The sequence below is a fragment of the Leptosomus discolor genome, chromosome 2 (genome assembly GCF_034619465.1).
Source record: "Leptosomus discolor isolate bLepDis1 chromosome 2, bLepDis1.hap2, whole genome shotgun sequence".
NCBI classification, from domain to species: Eukaryota; Metazoa; Chordata; class Aves; order Leptosomiformes; family Leptosomidae; genus Leptosomus; species Leptosomus discolor.
The window spans coordinates 88,531,283-88,547,823 of record NC_141392.1 but is presented as its reverse complement, the minus strand read 5'-3'; the positions used below and the strand labels follow the sequence as shown (position 1 = coordinate 88,547,823).

The following is a 16,541-nucleotide window of genomic DNA, read 5'->3' as shown; positions in this document are numbered from 1 at the left end:
AACCAGTTACCAGAATTACACAGTTGGAAGACGTGGGGTGGCGGGAAGCATTAATTTTAATCAAATGAACAGTATGTCATTTTGCAGAATTTTACTGCTTCAGAAGTATACGTAGTGCAAATATTTTGTCAGAGCATAATCAAATGACAGGCAGCCTAAAAATATACACATTTTAAATGCATCTCCATATAATAAAAATCTGGTTGATACTACTTACTTGTTTAGTTTTGCTGTCTTGTGAAAGCAGAGAGTCTTGTACTATTTCTTCTTTTAGTACATCAGGCTGTACTTCACTGGTCTGAATTTCTCTCTCAGACACTCTCTGAAAGTTATCATCATTTACAGCTGTCTGCAGAATGATGCTCTCTTCTCTGTTAATTTTTTCAAATAAGTTTGTCTCCCAAACTATATTATTCTGGTGCTCTTTAAAGGACAAGTGGCTGACGAGGTCATTTGCTGTGCTGCCTACCAGTTTCACAGGACTACAACAGAAAGGAATAAAGTCATATATAATAAGACGACTTTTGCCCATTGCTTTTCTATCACTCTGGAAAAAGCGGGCCATTTTTCCTTTAGGTATCAACTGTAAAGACTGCTCTAATTTGAAAGAGCCACTAGGCTTCTTTAAAGAACAAGCTTGCAGATTTAGTCATAGAGATTCACTCCCACGCTGTGTAACAAGAGCGATTTCCCAGCAGTGACTGTTTTTGTGCAGGTACGGAACTTGGCTACCATATGAACACCTGCAAGCATGCAATTAATGCTAATAAAGCAATGAATGGTAATTTCCGCTGGGTGCAGCTACGCAATAAGCTCCCAAAACTCATTTGCTAAGCATAACCTATTTCTGAGAGTTCCAGGACCTGTGCTTTCTGCTCTAGACACAGAAGTTGGAGCAAACCAGAAGGAGGTATGGCGCACAGGTTAGTAAGAATCACGAGAGTAAGAAGAAGAAGAGGATTTGATCTTAGATTATGGAAGTTGGAGAGCTAGGATAGGATGCAGACTGTAATCCATGTACGGGGGAGAGTAAAGTGCAGAAGACTGGGGAAGCAGAGATCCTAGCTGTGGTAGCTGTGAGAGTGAGGAACACTTCCAAATAATTTGGCAAAAATTGCTGGTTATCATTCAAATAAATTTTGGGAATCCCCTGTCTAAACCAATTAAACCTGTATACTCATTTTACAATTCACTGCAAGTGCCGTAATACCAGTGCAGGACACAATGGAATTTCAGTACTTAATAGGGACAAAGACAGATGAGTTATTTAGTAAGCTGTTTTTAATGAACAGTTAATGGTGTTAAGTTACTACAATTCTTAAAATGCATTCTGAAATAAATACCTTTCAGGCTCCACATCAAAACTTCTGATATTACATGAATGTTCTTTAATTGGTTTCATCAATTCTTCCACAGTAGGTAAATCTAATTAATGCAAAAAAAAAAAAACTCTAGAAAAAATATGTGTAAAAGTGACAACATTTAAAAATTTCATACTCCATTTCATAAATGGAGTATGAAAGATATTACTATTTCTCCAATTTCACATGCTTGTACAGTACATGCCTTCCTTTGAGGTACTTACCTGATTCAATAGTTGACATGTTTTTTAAACCGATGTCATTATTTTGTGAAACACCTTGCACTAAGCATTCTGAGACTGCCATTGCAGAATTGTGCAGTTTTTGTTCATCAATGTCTCCCAAAGACTGATCAATATGATGGTATGCTTGGTGTAACGCTTTGATGTCAGCGGTGGTTTGTCCATAGGAAGTGCCTGTGAAAAATGCAGGCTCATAAGAGACACCACAGGATGCTCTGTTTTGGAAAACATCCCACTGAAGCCTCTGTTTCAGTTACTAGCTTGGTCTGTCACATGGTGAGAACAGTGATTTCAGTTATGAAAAAAAGATTATAAAATACCATTTTTACTATAAAAATAAACAGCTGCCAAGTTAACTAGTACATACTTAAACAGTCATCTACAGTTCGCATGCCTCTCCACCCCCCTTCTCCCACCTCAGTACTTTATCAGCACTAAAACTAAACAGCGAATGTGATATAACTATTTTAACAGGTGCCATCAGAGCCATACTCTGCATATAAGTGCCACACACTGTTGTACAAAGTCTGAGAAGAGAATGTATTTTATAATTGTGTTCAAAGCTGTCAAAGATAAATTTTATCTATGATGAATAGCCAAGGGAGGTGGTATTTAAAATCAACCTGCAATGTCAAAAGCAACTTTACAATAATTAACTGTAAAAAGGTGTCTTCTTAGCAGAAATGACTTTTGCATGAAATATTTCCTCCTCCTTTCAAGATCTGTTACTAGAAGCCTAGGGCTTCACGTTCACTGATAGCCTAAGAACAAATGAAGTCATCAGAGCCACCTATTCTACTAAAGTGAGATTTTGGGGTTTGGGTTTTGTTGCGTGGGGGGTTTTTTTGTTTGTTTATAAAGCAACCCTTACCTGCTTCATTCATTTCAATTCCACTGACTTCTTCAGGCAGATAATGTTCACCTAGAGCTATGTCTGATGTTGCAACGGCCTTTTGAAGCTCTGTAGTTGAATCTTGTGAATCAAGTAATACAACTAAACCCAAGAAGATACATGTTAAAGAAAACACAATTCTCTTATTTATACTCTTGTCTACACTGGAATTAGAAGTATACCAAAGTTATCTTAGTGTCCTAAACATAGAAAAAATGATATATAGATTATTCTAATGCCATTAATGGTAAACTGATTAACTCTGATCGCAAGCATCAAAATCTGAGTACTGACTAGATGTAGTAAAATAAAAAATTACATCGATGATCACTCTTAAGTGCTAACATGTAGACTAATTTTAACCATTTCAGTCTAACAGACTTTCAGTAGAACACAATAAAATCAGGTGAAAAATATCAAAATAGTTAAAATCAGGTAAGAAAGTTTCAAAAAGTTACATTTACTATTCTACTGATCAAAGTTTATATTTTACCTTTAGCCAGCATGCCAGCATTTGCTTCTTCCTAACAAAAATAAAGAAAAAAAAAAAAGTTACTTTTTGAATTTCAGAGGAAAAAATAAATCTGGATGAACTTTAAAAGTTGGTCCAAAACCTAAGACCCATTCTTAGAACTTAGAACTAAGCAGTTCTTTGTGCTCCAAGAATATCCACTTCTCATATTCTTGAGATCCTCAACATCGTGTACTCTATAAACACTCTCACAAGTGACTGGGAACTAAATGCTACTATGCATAAATGGAATAATATTTTTGCACCTTCTTGGTTCTCTTATATTGTAACTTGAGATAAATAAATAATGTAGTACTAACTACATTACACTTCCATTCTATTTTTCTTTTCAAACGTTTATTAGAAATACTACTAATATACTTACTTAAAAAGAATTAAAACCCCTCATTTATCTACTATAGATGAATATGTGGTGCTCTATAGACTCCTTTTGTAAAAAAAAAAAAAAAAAATAAAAAAAATCGGAACGCGTGCTCCAGGAATGCACCTGATGTGCTCCAGCCATATGTGCTCCACACATCAGAAGACCTGACTAAGCTACTTAACAGTAATAACCCTAAAGGTCATACAGTGTAGATTTTGGGTCCTCTGTCCAAACTGCTTCTCTGCACACAACTACTTCCCTCAGTCTGTGTCACTTGCTGATGTAGACACCACGTTAACAGCTTCAAGAGGGAGATTAATCACTAACCATTCTGATGCTTAGGCTCCAACCAGAGCTCTCATTTGTGCCCTCTCATCCACAGTACTTAATTCAAAGGAGAAGCGAGCAGAAAACCCTGTGAAGAACTTAATCCTTTCGGTGATCTATCACAGGAAAGTGTACACCCTTAATAGAACAATATAGTCCCAGGACCACTATATTCTTTTCTTTCAGACAGTACACATTCTATAAAGGTTTACTACATTTACAGTTGTACATTGCAGAGCTTTCATGATTCATGCAAATAATACAAACATTTGTTAAGTTATACCTGTTCTTGAGGACGTAAATCATCTCCTGACATGATGTTCTGATTCACCTGACTTCCCTCAGTTTTAAAGGCAGGATTAGCATCTGTGTCTTCTTCAAAATCTTCACTGTAGCTGCCTGAAGAGTAAAATAAACATCAACTAGAATGAACCACAGAATGGTTTGGATTGGAAGGGACCTTAAAGACCATCTAGTTCCAACCCCCCTGCCATGGGCAGGGACACCTTCCACTAGACCAGGCTGATCAAAGCCCCACCCAACCTGGCCTTGAACACTTCAGGTAGGGGGCAGCCACAGAGTCTCTGGGCAACCTGTGCTAGTGTCTCACCACCCTTGCAGTGAAGAATTTCCCAATATCTCACCTAAATCTACCTTCTTTCAGTTTAAAGCCATTACTCCTCATTCTATCACTACATGCTTTTCTAAAAAGACCCTCCCCACCTTTCCTGTAGGTGCCCTTTAAGTACTGGAAGGCTGCTATAAGGTCTCCCCGGAGCCTTCTCTTCTCCAGGCTGAACAACCCCAACTCTCTCAGCCTGTCTTCACAGGAGAGGTGCTCCAGCCCCTGATCATCTTTGTGGCCCTCCTCTGGACTCGCTCTAACAGGTCCATGTCCTTCTTATGTTGGGGGTCCCAGAGCTGAACACAAGGAAGATAAAGCATTATTCTGAATATTCAAGGAAGATAAAGCAGTAAAAGAAAGCTATTTCCTTTTCCTCAGTTTCTCATCTAAGAACAGCTACAGCCACTATTACTCCTTTCACAGAGGCAACAGAAAGGTTTCAGGACTGGGTGTAGTACTAAAACTACAGTAAAAGTCACACATTATCTCTAAATTCAAATGAAGTTTTTCTTATGAACAGATATACTTTACCTCTATCTCCTCAAGGCAAACTTGAATTGAACCCTTTCATTCAATCACTTTCTCTCACTTAGAGGTGGAATGATGCAATTTCCCTCCCCCAACAGCCAAAGTACTCTGGTCATCCACCTTGACAACTCCAGCAGTTTTTAGGCTCAGACTCTAATTCTGCTTCCTCTGACCTGCTTTGGTGGCCCAACAGCCACTGTCAAGAGTAAGCATTATTTAAAAGCACAAGTGTGTTAGAGAATGAATTTTACAAGCAAACCAAATGCTCTTCCTTCAGTTACCTACATCCTTCCGCAAGTTCCGATTCCCTGTTGCCCCATCTCCTCCACTCAGCTCCTGTGGTTACACGCTTCAGTGTCTGCATTATCTGTAATGCTTAAATCTAGAAGCATTTATAATCTGGTTTATAATTTGCTCTTTTGTCACCAATACAACTGACCAGTCTAATTCGTGTGTAAAAACTACTCTATGAAAAGTCACTACTTCAGCTTTCCCTTTGGTTTTGGACCATGAGAAGTGTGATCAGCTGAAAATAGCTTTCTCATACTGACTTAAGACACACACAGTGCTTATACTATTCCTGCACATGTGTTATCCACTATTTCATTTGCTATTTCATGAAATAGCAGTTCGACAAAGACTAAACCAACCAAATCATGCACAACACACAGATTCGTGAGTCCATGTGCTCCACAGAAACAGTTTTCCTAAAAATCAGAACTGTCAATTTCATAAAACTGACCATAATAATCAGGTAATTTCAACCATTTTGTTAGGGAAAAGGCTATGAAATTGTTGTAGCATTTCTGCTACAACTATCATGATCTGTTGCAGTGTACAGAGCAATCAAGCTTTCAAGGAGAAAAGATTTCCTGTGATTAAGGTTTATAAATACAGCCTCTTTGTGTCTGGGAAATTCAAGCCTGACAACAGGACCTCTCAAAAGTTCAGCTAAATATATAAATTTGAAAATACAACCTGTTGATTAAATTACAGGAATACACTCTATCATACGCTAGCAATGAAGAGTGAAATAGAGAGAGACAACAAGTAAAAGACCAATAAACAAGATGGAAGGAGTGTAGCATGGAAATTTGGGAAAAAAAAATCAGGTAGAGTAATACTGCAGATTACAGAGATTAAACTCAATCATAAAAAGATGGTACAAAAATACAGATGACAGTTAAGACATTGGAGTAACTCAAACATTAAGACATATTGCAACATCAGTGTCATTTTTTCTCCATTTTTTGATTTATAGTTGGGTTTGGTTTTTTTTAACTTTCTTTTCTGTTTGTCTTTTAGGTCACAATAGATTAAAAATCCACTTTAAAAAAAGCAGAAAATCAAAAGTAAATCCCTAAAACCTCTGAGTAACAGCTGCACAGTCATAATGCAAAGGCAGCCTAAAAGGCTGATGTAAGAACTACAGAAAAATGAAAATCATTAATACAAAAATTACATTAGCTTTCAGATAAATAAAAGCTTTACCCACAATGGTCAGGGTGACATGGGAATAGAAGTCAATTGGTTTACATATTACTCAGAACAAAGAAGTTCAGTGAGGACGCTGAATCATCTTGTGAATCTGAAACCTAAGAAGAGTCAAGTTGTCGGACTGGCTCCAAAGGCAACACAGAATATAGAATAAGCTACGAGACTGTAGTACAGTTTCCTCTTTCCAGACCTTTAAATTACATCCCACTACAAACATGAAGATCCTACACTATCCTCTGACACCCTGCTGTAATGTTTTCTGAAGACTTTGCATTTGAACTGGAGCACTAATCCACAGCTTTCATTTCTGTTACTCTGTTTAATGAGGTTCTCAGAATTCTTAGTGTACATAGCAATTAAAAAAAAACAAAACAAAGAGTAAAAAAGGTAAGAATTTTCAAATGAACGATTTAGAAAGATGATATTACCAGATTTCTCTTCGTGTGCAGATTCTTCCTCTACTTTTTCAGTTTTTTCATTTCTGAGAAACAAAATGAAAATTTTAATTTCTTTTTGGACAGCAAATATACTTTTTTCCTAACTCCAAACTTTGATACTCCTACAACCAGCAATAACATTAAAAACCTGAATGTTTCCATTATATCAAATCATAGGTAAGAAAGGCAGATAAATGTCAGCTATTATTAAAATAAATACTCAAGTTTTTACAGCTGTCCATAGTTAAAATTCTCAGTCTAACTCTTAAAATCACACCCTTTCTGCACTCCCTCCAACATCTACATTAGCTTCTCGAAGAAAAGTTTATCATCAGGTTAGCTTCCCATTCTGACCTTCTAACATTCTGCATTAGCAACAAAAAAAACCCCCAACATCTCTCCTTTCTTTCCCCTTTCGCTATAAAGTTTTGCCCTTACCTAAAACCCTCAAGAATTCTGACTCTCCAAATGTTTTCATATTGGAAGTTTCCTTTGCACTCCCCATTTTTAGCAACAGCAGCCTGAATTGCCCCTTCATCCATTTCTCTCACGTTTGAACTTATTTTCACATAATCGATTATAAATGGACTGCCCTAGTGTGTGAGGATTTTCTGCCTTTCCTTTAGATTCATTTGTAACATCATGTCTAAGGGGACACAGAATCTTTCTTGATCTACTTCCTTGTTATTATCAGTTGTTAACTCTTCATTTAGTTACATCTTGCTGTTCAGACTGTTAAACTGACTTGTTACCATGGAGTTATGCACAAGACTGTGTAGCTATGTCCACTCATCACCAAGTCATGCTCTCGCCTTACTCCTTTCTTTTATTTATTAAGCTCATTTCTGTCCTTGTCTTCAAAAAAAAAAAAAAAAAAAAAAGCCCAAACCACAACAAACAAAAAACTGACCGAAAGCATACAGGATATTGTCCCACAAAATCTCAGCGGCCATACCCAAGTCATATGTGCCCACTAATACAGTCCACAACATTTCTTCCCTCTAAATTACCGTACAAATGGTGCTAGTATGACAGACTCATTGGAATCCAGCTCTTTATTTAATCTGGAATAATCGACAGTAGAGGAAGCTTCTCGTTCAAGTTTGGCAAAGAAGGTCTCTTTTTCTTCTTGTTCTTCCAAGGTATCCAATCCAACTCCCACGATACTTTGATTAGGCCCAGAAGCTAAAACTGAATCTAAATTTGAAAACAAAGAACAAACTGAGTCTGTGCTGTATGTCCACACAGAATAGTCCTAACATTTAACAACTACAGACAGACTCATAAAATATTAATAGTATTAGATCATCACAAACTCATAATAGGAGCCTTCAGTTCATGAGATGCAGCTGGCAGAAGTGAAGAATCTCAACTTGCAATGAATTAAGGTAAACTGTTTGTAATAGTAATTTATTTAGATCTAGCTAACTTCATGAAATAGTTGTGCTCTCAGTTCTCACCATTTGTCTCCAGGCTGTCTCTACTTAAGGAGACAGCAACCCCATTACTTTTCTGAAGCTGCATCTTTTCCACATGCATGTTCTCATAACTTTCTCCCACAGGCTGTGAAGCGTTCTGTATCTTGACAAAGCTTCCATTAGCTCCAATCATTCCTAGGAAAAAAAGTTGCAATATTCTTGACTATCATCTAAAAGCTATTTGTATGTCTTTTAGTCACCTTCCAGAACCACTAGTCTTAATCTCATGTTGCAACTGCAGAGATAATCAGTCTCACAAATCATATTCACCTAACTTCCATTTCTATTATGATACGTAAATCTTGTTTAATTAGGCTATTATATTTTCTTCCTAGCCTTCATATTTGCACACAAACCTAAAGTTCAGCATCGGGCAACTGTAAAAATTGACTTACTGTAACATTATTCATTGAAGACCATCACACAGACAAACTCTATACAGAAATTAACATTTCTTTGTTAAAAGCCTGTTCATTTTGTTTGATTTATTACCCCATAGAAAGTACCACAGATTTTTGAAAATTGTAGCCTTTGGCTTAGGAGCTACATTTCATTTGTTGCAAATTAAATGCTTTAAGGAAAAAAAATAATAACCGAAGTTACTTAAAGGTCACTGATGAACACCCAGTACTTCCATTCTGTATGTTTATGCAACTACAACATGCAGTTGTCCTTACTGTAATTTCATTGCTGTGAGTGAATTCTGCCTCCAGACAGAATGCTGCCTTATCTACTTCCTTTCGGAAAACTAAAAGCCAAATATTGCAGTGCATTACTGGTTAAAAACCAGTACAAAGTCCCTTCTGCCTGCCCCTAAACCACACGCATTTACACTTAGATTCTTTAGAGGTTCTCTTAGGAGGAAGGCTAGGAGAAAAGCTGCTTATACATTTTATCCAATGACTATGAAATGATTTAACAGTTCTCACAGAAAGGAACAAAAACCATGTCTGTCTTTTCCAACATGAATCTCCAGTTGGTAAAACAAACTCAGAATTTTCTGTTCTGTCTGGCCAAATGAGGTTTATACTGTGCCTGTGTCCTTGTTCTGAACATACCAGGAGGGGTGAAGACACTGACAACAGCTCATTTCCTGCTGGCAGGAGACTGCAGGAGGTGCGTACATCTCCACAGTCTCTTTTCACTGTGTTTTTTGGCTGTTTGAACAGTCCTACTGGTTTCTGTGGGGCTTGTAAGAGTGATACTTTTTGGTGGGTGGGGGTGGATATTTGTTACTTTTCATAAAAACTTCTTGAAGCAGCAGTTTCCTTGAACTCGAAAGATTTCACTATCCATATCTTCACATGCAATATTTTGTAAGGCTAATTACATACAGTATTCTTTTTTAAAGTCTTGTCACTTGAAATTAATTAAAATAAGAACCTGAGTTTCACTTAGAAAAATATTTCTAACCACCACACTTACAGAGAAAAGTTTAAAAACATAAATACAAAGGACTCAAATTGACAATGACAAACACCTATTTAAAAAGTAATTTCTTTTATCCTTCATCTGACCAGTACTGTCAGAATTGAGCCATTTTACCTTTTTAATATCATATAAAATACAGTAACTTTGTTACCCTCGGAATTGTATGGACTGTCAGAAGTGAGGCTTCCTTCTTCTTTGTTTAAGTATGAATCTTTCTTGTCCTTATGAAATTTTTCCAGCATTTTGAATTTAGACAAAGCCTTGCTGTGAGATGCACTGGAAGAAGGTTTAGGGGGAACTACTTTTAAGTGTACACAAACATTCGTAAGTTTTTATACATAATGGAGAGGGAATAAAGAGAAAAATAAGATGTGAGAATTCAAATTGACACTTCTGAAAATGTAATGCAGTTCAATTTCTTGTAGATTGAATCATCTATAATAATTTTCTAGCTATAACTTCTGAGAATAAAACTTTTTTTTCCCCTCTATTTTTAAAAAAGACAAATTCCTTCTTGCACCACATACACCTTGCATTCAAATACATTGTTCTAGGAGCTCAGTATTACCTGAAAACACAGAAAACTAGTAAAATTACTTCAACAATAAAATAAGTTTTGCATTACAAGTTTTGAAAGAAAGCATCTAGATCAGTTAAAGAAAAGTGGAAGAACCTAGGTCCCTAAATGTGAATTACTACTGTCTATCACTGTCAGGTACAAGAAGTGCATGTTGTTTGCTCAGATCCTTGAGAGAACCTGCTTAGCAGCAAATACAAAAAAATGCCTTCCATTTACATTAGTAGAATTTAGTTTAGATCACAGTACCTATGCTGAAACTGTGCTCTCTCATGATACTTAGATGACAGGCACACTGCACACTTTATATACCTTAGGCTAGCCAGATGGACTGTATTAGACTTCTCGCTCAAATTGTCAGGGTGGAGGGGGCTTCTGAATTGGCTAATTCAGAGAAAACTCTTAGTTACAGGTCTTTTGAATCTACCTTGATACAAGAGATAGCAAGAGTACTCTATGGGATCAGGCCAAATACTTCTGCTATCTAGAAACAGAAATATGGGGATATGTGACCAGAAGCTAACACAACTCAGAAACATCCAAGACGACTATAGGAAGCTGGTGAGCATATGGCAGGTGCCATAAAAAGGCAAAGAAAGATACGGTATGAAATCCATTCTGATACAATGCATGGGTCCTTTATTCCCTCAACTGATGTCCAAGTCCACTAGTGAGGCATCACTTCTCTAGATTTATATTCTCCTACATTTACTACGAAACTAAGTGTTGACAGCATGCCTTCTGTTGTAAATAATGCAAACACCTGAGGCCTTTTAAAACAGTAATTTGAAATAACTACCAAAGTCCTCCTATTGCTCATATTTCAAATATTAAGCCTAATTCAAAAAATAAGATTCGGTTTCATTGCTCATCTTCCAGACTGAGATGCTTTATAGCTATTCTATGTAAGTGAGGCTTATGAAAACAGGGCAGCACACACACTCTAGAAAGCTAACACAGGGAAATGTTCTATAGGCTACATAGTAGATCATCAACATGATCTAAAAGACCAAGTGCCAAATATTTCTTTGTCATGGTTCTCCAAAGCATTACTGATCTGCTTGAATTTAACACCAAAGCCATGTTTAAACTAATATATTCAAGTTAACTGATATTGTCATTTACACAAAAGTATTTAATGGATCAATGTTTAAAACTCTTTGCAGAGTTTCTCTGGAATTTTTCTTCAGATAGCATAAAAAGTCACTTCACACAAAAGGCTGAATCTGAAGTTACATTTAATCCTGCAGATTAAACAATTTAGTTTGTCATTATTCCACCAACTCCACTGTTTCCATTCAAAGACCAGCATGCACAGAGCAGCCTACTGGTCAGCAGAGGGAAAAGAACCACATAAACAGAAAATAAGTAGAATACTTATCTGACTGCAGTCTGTGAAATTAAACACGCAGAACAGTGAACATTTATATTTCTTGAGCATGAAATACAGAAAGTGTAACAGATTTTCTGTGTACTAAACATACTGATTTTTGTGTAGATTTTCAAAGTCATCCACCCCCCCTCCCCACCGGCTTGCATTCAATACTGTCTGTCCTACTACATACTATAGGCAGTGATGCACGATGTAATGACAATTGAGCAAAAGTTCACACAGTTATTAGTTTCTTCTGGAGATGACAAATGAAGTAAGTGGCAGCTTGCTTTCAGTGAGAACACTATGGTCAAATGGACGATTTGCAAAGGATTTTCTATAGGAAACGCACTAGTATTACATAGTTGATATTGAATAAATATAACAAAACATATTTAATCAAATACCAGACTGGGAATCTGAATGGGGACTCTTTTGATCTCTTTTTTCCACTATTTCAGCATGGCTTTCCATCAGTTTCTTCTCTTTTCTCAGTTTAACAAATCTTGTTTGAAAATCTTGAAAAGTAAGACAAACAGCAAGAACACAGGCAAGCAAGTCAGGACAGGAATCCTTATTATCCAATTTCTTTTTATCATTTAAATGACAAAGGCAAGTAAAAAGGACATTAGTTAGAGGTAGGTCTTTAACCTGTCAAATATGGAAAACAGTACCTTGAATCACAATTTGCACATTTCAGTTTAAAGCTGAAGAACAGAGTTCAAATGTGCCTAGAATAATGAGTTATTTAAAATGTACTTTATATTTCTCAGCCAAATTAATAGAAATAGCCTACGCTGTTTACCATTCATTTAGAAAACCAAGTGAAAACAAGATATTAGTTTAAATCCCTACATATTTCCTGGCACTGCTGTAACAAGATGCCTTGGAAAAAACAATCAATAAACGTATATCACGTCTTTAGTCTTCCAGTCATCTTTGTGTCTTTCAAGAAAGCATGATATAGATACCGAAGTCACTCCAAATGAAAACCTCAAACTGGAAACAACTTACCAGCTTGGTGCACTTGTCCAGCTAATTAGCCAGACTCTGTACTTCGTTAATATAATAGTATCTTTATACAGTGCCACCCAAACACATCCACTCATACATATGGAGCATGTATTTGTAATAGAGTGCCACACTGTGGGTGGAGGTGAGATTTATACATTTACATAAGTTTGAACCAGAATGACAAAACACTTTAGTAATTCTATTAGCCGACAGCCTGTCAAAGTCCTATCTGCAACCAACGTGGAGGTTCAAGCCTAGAAGAATACACAAGGACCTCCACAAAATTTCAAAGCACGTCAACATTACACTTGTCAGAAATGAAATTCAGCTTATTCCCACAGTTGTTGTCATCACAGAAATTTTTTTTTTTTTCCCCTGCAGGACAATTATTTTTCTATGTAGGGCACATTTACCTTACAAAAAGCTACAAATCTAAAATCATCATCTCCTCAGTCATCCTGTGCAGTAACTTACATTGCAATGCTGCTGTGCCTCCATCCATTATTAATACATCCGAACAACATACTACACAATATACATCTGCTGAAAAATATTACATCTGGCAAAACTGTATTTGACAAAGAACTTGGAAGCATGCAAGACAAACAGAGATACATAGGGGAAAAAAGGAGCAGTTCTAGTAGCCTGTCCACACTGAATTCCCTACAGTCACCTGACATGTCATTTTAAAACACTGCAAGTATATCTACATGATCATGGCATAGTTTGTAGTGTGTATACACATGTACAAATCCCCCTTTTGTGTGGGATTCCATCATTCTTCGTTATAGCCACATAAAAGTTATCTATATTTCCAACTGCAGAGGAAAGCTCAGTTTATACTGAAGGCAGCCAAGTTGGCCTCTGCAAATGGCTCTCTTTTGACTCAGCTAACAGACCAGCAATCACCACAGTACAGATTGCTCCTGTGCTACGCCATTCCTAATCCATCACAGTACAAGTGAATACAACTGCTACCATTTGTGAATATCCAGCATGACAAATATAGCACTTTCCTCATGGGATGATACAACCAGGAGCTCCGCTTCATACCACAGAGCTATCCACTTCCTGCCAAGATAGAACCTGGAAAGCTCTCTAGTAAAACCTAAAGGCCTCTCTGCTTGGCAATATTAAAGTACCAGGTAAGATATGGCGTACTGCTTATGTCCCACAAGCACAGAGTTCTATGCAGAGAGTGGTGACAGAGGTGTAGATGAAATAAAACTAATAATCTGACTGGCAAAAATGGTACTCAGGGAATAATTCAGTACACAGATGTAGCATATTTGCTCCACGTTCTTGTATTCCCAGTTTTATTATGTCCACCTGCCAAAACAGGTTGGACCCTTGATTCCAAAAGCATTAAACAGATTACCTTCAACTCCCTCCAAAATAATCCAGCCCCTCATCAAGGGTATGAATATGAACAGGCTAGCTTCTTTTGCAAGTAAACGGATTCTGTACTGGCAAAACCGGGTAGGCTCACCTTCTGAATGTTTTCCTGTTAAAGAAGCAGCTTTTTCTTAAAAAAATTTACCAGAACTCTCTTTTTATTTTATACATCAATAAACTGCAGACCAAGCATGTTTCAGATCTCATAGCTTTATGTCTAGTTAAACTACACAGCTGATAAGATATTCTTAATTTAAAAACCAAAAGTGGTGGAATTGGTTTGGATGGGAACAACTTGATATAATCACACTGCTTCTTCTGATTCTGCTGTGCATTGTACTTGACCCATACAACCACTGTTCTCTAAAACTTGTATTCACCTGGCCTTTAGAGTACCTATTCCAGTGGTTTCTGGTTTAACTAACATGAGAAGCATCAAAGTGCTTTATAGGTCGCTTCAAGCATCTCAGAAAAAACATGGAAGAATGCTGAACTTATGAAGTCACCTGAAAATTTTCTTGGATAGCATGTACAAAAATGAGGTCATGCTAACTGCTTAAGTCTCACACTTTGCCCAGCAAGAAGACTCTATCATTCCATTTTTTGAAAGGCTGCAAGGAAATCATGATATCTCATACTACTCAAATCCATCCGAGTTTTCCAGCAACATCTTAAAAGACCAGAGACAGATAAGCAGTCCAGACAACACCTGTTAGTCAGCAGTTGTGCCGTTTAGGCATAACCCTAAGATTTGACTTCTAACTACAACAACCCTGAGAGGACAGAAGTATCATTAAAATCAGATACTACCAGCAGTATCTTAACTCTGTCATGTGAAAAACTGATTTCTGGAATTTTCTGTTAAGCTCCAGTTGTAAGTTACACAAATCATGAAAATAAGAAGCCACCAATTACTACAAGAACAAGAGGCAATCACCCTGTAGAAACTAACTCACTCATAGGCTTTACCACCCAATAAGAAAACAATGAAGAAATGGAAAAGCTTGCAAACAATAACATATTTTCTTCCAGAACTATGTGACCAAGTCAATACTGAACTAGCAATCATGTCATCACAGCTGTTTTCCCCTTGAGCCATGGTGCTTGTCAATGGAAATGTGTAGAATATTGACAGACATACATCCTTGAATGAGCTGCTGTTGAAAAGTTTTTCTGTGCTTCCCCAACCTATTAAAAATGTTGCAATTAGCATAAGATTATACAAACTGGTCTTTTTTGTCTCCAGTTTTGAAAACTATAAAATCTATAGAAATCTATAAAAAGACTGTATACAGAAACGGTTGGTTACAAAACATACCTACAAATATTTCAGCAGAATTCATAAATTCAATTTTCTAATTATCTCATTATTTATAACACATTTACCCTTTACAAATTTTAATAACTTGAAAGCTGCAGGGGGGGGGGGAAGAGAGTAAAAAGCTTGTTTACAGCTTGAATACTACCTCTTTTAAAAAATACAATTACATTTGAGTTTTATACTTTACAAACTTGCACTGTAATGTTGTAAAGCACTTGAGTGGCATCAATTTAATCTGAAACCAGGCCTGTATGAAGTATAAGAAAGAACTAGCCTGACCCCCTGTGGCCAAAAAATGCAAAACTACATTATTTACCACCATCATCTGAATCTTCCTCCGATATCCACCACGGCACCGAATCCTTTTTCTTTGTTTCTTTTTTCCTGGGCTGTCCCAACGTCTCAAGAATGCTGGATTTTTTCTTTGAATTTCCAAGTGAATCATCTGAAAGAGACTGAGTCAATTGCACACAAGATTAAAGATGGCTTTTACATTTTCACGTTGTTTAACTGTCTTCCAGCCACCCAGTTCTGGAATTCTGAGTTCAGATGCCTCTCTTCACTCCTCACTGTCTTCCGTTTTCTGTATACGCATGGCAAAGTTCAGCAAGAAACAATAGTTGTATTAATGTGGCACAATACTGCATATCACAATAATCCCACTGCCACAATTTGGGTATGTTAAAAGTTAACTGCTTAGTAGAGTACATGTTCAAATAAACAGCATAATCAGCTCTCTTTCCATTAGTTACAACATATAGGAACCAAAATCCTCACTACATCCCTGAAGATAATGAAGTAGAGCAGAAATAATTTTGCCTTGGCCTTGCTTGGTGCATAAGCAACATTACTAATATTCTAAAAACAAACCTTCACAAGCAACCTTCTAACTCCCAGTAAAGCAGAATTCAGAAATTAATATTATACTTTGCGTTCATGGAAATTAATAGAAATGCCAGAGCCATTCCTACCCAGCTCTGTGTATTAAACTTCCGTATGTGTTAGTCATCCATGCTGATTTTGACTTAAACTAAAGCTGGTTTTGGCTTAAATTCATAGGATGTTCATACTCATAGACTTCTTTTCTCCATTGTTTTACGTTACTGAAAAGGAACAGGAAGGAGAAGACCTACAGACACTTCATAAGA

The 16,541-nt window shown here is 36.8% G+C and overlaps 1 protein-coding gene across 2 annotated transcripts in view; it reads right to left on the bottom strand.

Moving 5' to 3' along the window:
- Positions 1 to 16,541, bottom strand: part of CEP162 (centrosomal protein 162) — a 47,512-nt gene that overhangs the window by 26,512 nt on the left and 4,459 nt on the right. Inside the window, exons 2-11 of one of the 2 annotated variants that reach the window (XM_086461398.1) lie at positions 15,710 to 15,848; positions 8,266 to 8,418; positions 7,816 to 8,002; positions 6,797 to 6,849; positions 4,002 to 4,117; positions 2,989 to 3,019; positions 2,475 to 2,597; positions 1,586 to 1,777; positions 1,344 to 1,425; positions 218 to 482 (exon numbers count right to left, since the gene is read on the bottom strand). In XM_086461398.1, coding sequence (XP_086317524.1) covers positions 218 to 482; positions 1,344 to 1,425; positions 1,586 to 1,777; positions 2,475 to 2,597; positions 2,989 to 3,019; positions 4,002 to 4,117; positions 6,797 to 6,849; positions 7,816 to 8,002; positions 8,266 to 8,418; positions 15,710 to 15,848 — 1,341 coding nt within the window. The remainder of the gene's footprint in view (positions 1 to 217; positions 483 to 1,343; positions 1,426 to 1,585; positions 1,778 to 2,474; positions 2,598 to 2,988; positions 3,020 to 4,001; positions 4,118 to 6,796; positions 6,850 to 7,815; positions 8,003 to 8,265; positions 8,419 to 15,709; positions 15,849 to 16,541) is intronic. The other variant, XM_086461399.1, reaches the window with a different exon arrangement.